This window comes from Rhincodon typus, chromosome 10 (genome assembly GCF_021869965.1).
Source record: "Rhincodon typus isolate 14 chromosome 10, sRhiTyp1.1, whole genome shotgun sequence".
Lineage (NCBI taxonomy): Eukaryota > Metazoa > Chordata > Chondrichthyes > Orectolobiformes > Rhincodontidae > Rhincodon > Rhincodon typus.
In genome coordinates, this window is record NC_063341.1 from 35,724,102 (window position 1) to 35,730,635 (window position 6,534).

The following is a 6,534-nucleotide window of genomic DNA, read 5'->3' on the forward strand; positions in this document are numbered from 1 at the left end:
ACCTACACTACATGGACTTCCGCAGTTCAAGAAGGTGGCTCATCGTCACATTCTCAAGGGCAATTAGGGAGGAGCAACAAAAACTGGCCTAGCCAGTGACACTCACTGAATTTAAACATCTCTCTCTGCTTGTGGCATTGTTAGATGAAAAGCATCAAGTTAGATGCAATTGCTTTCCATCCTAGCAATTTGCCTTATTCCCAGTTTCAAACAAAACTCTTCTGAATAACTCCTAGGGCTTCCAACAGCAAAATATTGCAACATGCTTCAAGTCACTATGTCTTAATGGTGAGGCAGAGAATGAAAAAAAAAAATACAAAATCCTGCATTCGGGATCCAAATAACTCGCCCAAAAGTTTGTGTTGACGACTGGCCTGCTCAGTTACATGAGGATCCAGGACAGAAACTTGTGATGCTGAATTAAAGTCATCCCAAAATTGGGAGCCGGCCAACAACCAGTTCAGCATGCGTACTGACATTTTACTAAGGGCCACAATTCAAAAAAAGTCTTGTCTGTGGGACACTCTTAGAAATGTTCCAACACATTGCACTGGTTCTCTTCAAACCTGAGCCAACATGAATAGATCTCACTTTAATAGGACTCCGACATGTACTCTGTAGGCAGTGAACAAATCTTATTCCAGGAAGAAAAAAAGGGAAAATAGAGTATGAGGAAAAAATATCTTTGCTGAATGGCAGTTTATACTGCACAGATGTGCAGATTGTGAATGGACGTCTGGAGGCATATAAAAGCAGCAAATCTGGCAAACTGATAGTAAGATGGGCTGCAGGTTACAATTCATCACATGAACACCACTGCAATTTTCAAAACCAGTGCAAGTGATGGTGAGGGAGGGAAGCTGGTGTAGAGCTGGATGAACACAGCAGGCCAGCATTTTCTGAAGAAGGGTCTAGGCCTGAAATGTCAGCTTTCCTGCTCCTCTGATGCTGCTTGGCCTGCTGTGTTCATCCAGCTCTACACCTTGTTATCTCAAGTGATGGTGATCCTTTTTGCTGAAAATTCATTATTAACACCATAGGATGGATGCTCCTGAGGCAGTCCACAATTGCTTCTTTTATTAAATGAACAAATGGCTTTGCCTACTTCGTGATGTTATTTGAAATGGCTTGCAGCATACAAAACACTGCATAGAATTAAAATTGTACTAATGGTATAAAAGCATTTTTCTCTTCTCTGTTCAAAGGAATTCAACAGTTAAAGCTCATTTTTAAAAAAATGGATATAGTATTATGCTTAACACGTTCTGCCACTTCATTCAAATTCTACAGTGGCAAGAACTGTCAACAACACAAGTGGCCACTCATTTTCTCCAACTGGCCTCTAATGTATGACATCAGGAAATACTTGTGTGTTAAAGCACAATATTCAAAGGACAGAAATATTGTTCAATTTTGTTCCAATCATATGTGGTTATTGGTAAAAATGTTCAAATGCGTTCAAACATTGCACAGATAGGAACATACAACAGCCAAAGCTCTCCACATAAAGAATCATGTGTCAAGATGCTGTACTGCAGCAGACATACACGAGCAGGCTTAACAAAAATACTAACTTTTTTTTAAATTTAAAAAAAAAGAGACAGCTGCTCTCTGCAGCTTAAGATGGTTCCAAACTGAACTTTTTTTTTTAATTGAGAGGCTCAACGCGTTTGTACAAGGCCAGCCACAGTAATAGGTAACTGGAGAGACAGCGCAGTATGTAAGCCAGTTGACAATAAACATTAATCTCACTAGTCACTAGGGAAAGGCAAAGCAGCTTTGACTGGGTCAAGTTCTTGAAATGCCTTTGGTGTACAGGAACCACACTGTTTCAATTTCTCCTCGGATTGTTAATGGATTGATGTGCAGTGAAGGCGATTTCTAAACACATAAGTTGCAGTGTTAATGTGGGACCTGGGCCTGGCAGATACTCTACAAACAGGCTCTACATTGTGCTGCACCTTAATGTGGCAGGACTCGGCCATGACAGAAGGAAATATTAACTCACCTTGCAGCTTGTGGGAATCCCATCCTGTATATTGTTACTACCACAGCACCACCAAGCCCGATGTTATGCTGCAGAGCGACCTTTGCCCCAAGAACTTGCCTCTTCCCAGCTTCGCCTCTCAATTGCCAGCACAGTTCAGCACATTGGGCCAGGCCTGACAATCAAACACAGATACAATCGATTTTTAAAGCCATCACACACAAACACACACTGTCAGCACAGAACACCTCAGATATTTAAAAGGAAGGGTGGGTGTTGTACTCCATTTATTCATAATATACAAGTGATTTTTTAAAAAAAAAATTATGTATAACTACAGCTTTTGCTGTGCAAATATAATTGCTACATTGCTTGTATTCCCATTCCTTGGAAATTGTGTATTTCGAAGACATTATTTCCAAATTTAGGCAAACTCAGTCTGATCACAATTAACAAGTTTTTTGTTGTCCTAAAACAGACTTGAATCTGATCAGGCCAGGGTCAAATCAGTGGAGCTGTGCCTTTGTGAGCATGTCTGTTTTAACATTTCCCAGCAGTTCACTTAGATATATGTGAAAATTCAATTTGGTGCTCCTCTTTACAGAGGTTGACTAATTCACTGTGTTTTCTATTTAAAACAACCCTTGTTCAATACCAGGTTGATTCCTGGTTTTACGATTATCCCTCTTGAGTTCCCTTCATTTGCTTTTCCATGTCAGCTTGGATGTTTCATATCGGAACAGTCAACATGGAGAAAGATTGAGTGATAATTGATTAACAATAGCAATAGGTAGATTACAAGACTATTTAAATACCAGAAATATTTTGCAGCTTTTCTTGCAGCTAATCTTGAACTTTAGTGCATGTTATTATATTGAATCACTAACTTGGTCTGTTTATTTAAACCAGTGCTAGAACGCACCAGTTAAGAAAGTGACCTGACCAGCTCAGTTAGCTACTTGAGTTGGTCAAATAGAAATTGTTGGACACATGTAAATTTCCAACTCTATATCTGGATTTCTCCTTTTTTGGAAAAAATACTAATTTTACATCTATAAAAACAGCTTTAAAGATACACATTCTATAGAAAATATATTAAAACTTGGTGGATAAAATGATATTTCATTGAAGGGTTCAACACCAATCGACCTCAATTTAAAACAAATTTCATTATATTCAGTTGTTATATCTTATCGTCGCTGCCCTGACCACATTTCAATTAAATTTTGCCATTAATATGACAAACTATGATGCCTGGATAGATTGTATTTGTGTAGCTCTATTAATGTAGTAAAATGTACCAAAGTGCATCAGAGAGCATTGTGGGGGAAAAAGTGTCAACAGAGCCACTTGGCCATATTAGGGCATGTGATCAAAAACCTGATGAACGACACATGTTTAAAACAGTGAAACGGAGGAAAGATAAAAAAGAGTCAGAGGCAGAGGGGCTTTGGGTGCATAAAATGTAGGAGCAGAGAAAAAATACCTCCTCATCTCTATGTTAAATGGGAAACTCCTTACTTTGAGATTGTACTCTTTGGGCCTAGACTCTCCCAAAAAAGGGAAACAACTTCCCAGCATCTACCTTGTCAATTCCCTAATAATCTTCTATGTTTTAATAAGGTCACTTCTCATTCTTCTAAAGTCCAATGAGTACAGGCCAAACTTATTCATCATCACCTCACAGTGATCAACCGAGCAAACCTTTTCTGAATTGTCTCCAATGCCAGTATGTCTTTGCCAAGATGAGAGGGTCAAAATTGTTCACAGTAATCCAGGTGTGATTTAACTAGTGCCTTGAATGAATTTAGCAAGACCTCTCTATTTTTATTCTCTATTCTCTTTGACATAAAGGCCAACATTCTATTTGCATTCCCTATGGCCCACTGAACTTGGATGCCAGCTTTTAGTAATTTATGCACAATATCTCTCTGTACTATACCTTTCTGCAATCTTTCTCCTTTTAGATAATATTCAGCTCCTCTATTCTTCCTGCCAAAGTGTATAACTTCACATTTTCCCACATTGTATTCCATTTGCCAAGATTTTGCCTACACATTCACCCTGTCTATATTCCTCTGCAGACTCTTTATCCTCACCACTTACCTTCCCACCTATTTTTTGACCTCAGCACTGATATCTGTGGTGCTCCCTAATTATCAGTTTCCATCCTGAAAATACTCCTCTAATTCAAACTCTCTGCCTTCTATTATTTAGCCAATTCTCCGACATGCTACCATAATACCTCAAAGACCACAAACTGTTATCTTATTAACCAGAATTGTGTGCAGAACCTTATCAAACACTTTTGGAAATCCAAATATATTACAATTACTGGTTCTCCTCTATCTCATCTGGTTGTTACCTCCTCAAAGAATTCCTCTTCATGATACCATGTTGAGTCTGCTTGATTATATTATATATTTCAAATGCTCTGCTATTATATGCTTTATGATAGACTTTAACGTTTTTCCAATTGCAGTTGTGAAGGTATCTGGCCTATAATTACCCGTTTTTTCTTTTGTTTGTTTCCCTTTGTGAATGTCTATTATGTTGGCAGCCTTCCATTCCTCACTTGACTTCTCCCAGATCTTTCACCACAGCCCACATCATTCAAGGCTCTGTTAGAAGCCATCCACTACTCTTAGTAACAATATTCTGAGGGTCTTAACAGACCAGAAGTTTAACTGGACCAATATCTTGATCAGCAAAATTGCTAAAGAGGTACAGTAAAGACTTAATGCTCTGAAACTAGTAATGTAATTCCTCACCACTCACAGTTTCTCTATTGATTGCAAGACCCAAAACAGGTACAATACTATCCAAAAGGACGCATTGCCACAACTCACCAAACTTACTTCATCTATACCTTCAAGCCCTACAATTTCCTACCTAATAAGAAGGTGCACAAGAACATTAAGATGGTGGGAATACTTATTTGGACATATGCCTACTTTCCTTCATTGAATATTTATCATCAATTATTGAGGCTAAATTCCACACACAACTAGGGAGCTCCAGGAAAGCAGTCACTGGAATAGGCAAGTCTACAGGCACCAAAAGCATTTTTGAGGGATTCAGCAGCTGATGAGCGGAGACAAATCTTTCTTCAATTCATTGAATTTACGATGGCCATAGCTACTTTGAAATATTCTTACTTGTTTCACTTAGCTCAAAAATTCATCTCATGCATCTTTACTGCTCTAAGGTGAGAATTTCGTTAAGCGATCTCCTACCCCATGTATAATAAATGCTTTAAATTGTAGAACTGCATGTTTTCTTTGCACTTCCCTTAATAAGCTTTTGAATTAACTTTCTAAAATTTCCCCAGCATGTGAGTGACACTGACCCTGAAGTATCTTCATGCTGGTCTCTCACATTCTGCCCTCTAATGTGAGATCATTCAAAACTCTGCTGCTCTAGGTTTTCTGTGCACTGAGTCCCATTCATCCTTCTGACCAATATGTTTCTTTAGCTCCTGGTCGTCAACTCCCTTGGTGCCCTACCTCCTCCCCAAATCTTTGTAATTTCAAATCTGTTCAGCTCTTCTAATTATGGCCTCTTGACCATCTCTGATTTTAATCACTCCACCAATGGTGACCATCCTTTGTTTTAGCCTTACGCTTTGGAATTCTCTCCATAAAACATCTTGCCTCTCCAAGTCATTTTCCTCTTCTACAATCTCCTCAAAACCTATCTTGAGGAAGCATTTGGTCATCTGATCTAATAGTTGCTTATGAGACTTGGTGTCATTTGATAATGTGCTGGTGAATCACTTTGGCACATTTTACCACATTAAGAACATTATATAAATGTGATAAATGTAACTATCTTCAGAAAGGGAGATAAAACATGCAGTGGAAATTGAAGTTAGTTCTCTCTTTTTCATGGCAGGATTTTCCCTGCTACACATTCACCTAAATCACCTTTTTTTTGTGGTTGAGGATCACAGAGATATAGGACAGAATTTTATGCCCTCACTCCCCAGGAGTTGAGTTTGTGGCTGTGGGGAAGGGTGGGCAGGGCATTTGATTTGACAGTATGGTGCAAGGTGGGCACACCATTAGCCCCTTCCATCACCCAGTGAAGTCTAGGGCAGGTTGGCAATCGATGCCTACTGAAGGCCTTTAGCCTATCATTGCTACTATTCAAACAGCAATAGGTGAGGGATTGATCACGTGGAGAGTACGACAAGCAAATATGCAAGCTTCTGGGGCGGGGGGAAGCACACAATGCCTAATCAAAGGTCCTGGCATATGGAAGAGGAAGCCCACTGAGAGACATCCCCTTCCCCTTCTTCCAACACCCCCATTCTCTCCCCCAACAGCCACCGGCACCCATTTCCCACCCTCGCTCACCTGTGGTTCCGTTGGTTGCACTATCATTGGAAAGCTACCAGCCACTGACTGGCCTGCAGTAACGTAGCATCAGGATCTCTTTGTCCAGTGTCTTATCTCCTGGGAAGGCTTGATGCTGGCCCGTTAAACTAAAAGGATTGGACCTTTCCCCAATAATGGCAACATGGAACTCCCACCAATGAGATTAAA

At 39.7% G+C, this 6,534-nt stretch overlaps 1 protein-coding gene across 2 annotated transcripts in view; it reads right to left on the minus strand.

Moving 5' to 3' along the window:
• The window catches only part of scp2a (sterol carrier protein 2a), a 79,883-nt gene that overhangs the window by 34,935 nt on the left and 38,414 nt on the right, over window positions 1–6,534 (minus strand). For both annotated transcript variants that reach the window (XM_048601779.1, XM_048601778.1), the window contains one exon: window positions 2,009–2,162. In XM_048601779.1, coding sequence (XP_048457736.1) covers window positions 2,009–2,162 — 154 coding nt within the window. The remainder of the gene's footprint in view (window positions 1–2,008; window positions 2,163–6,534) is intronic.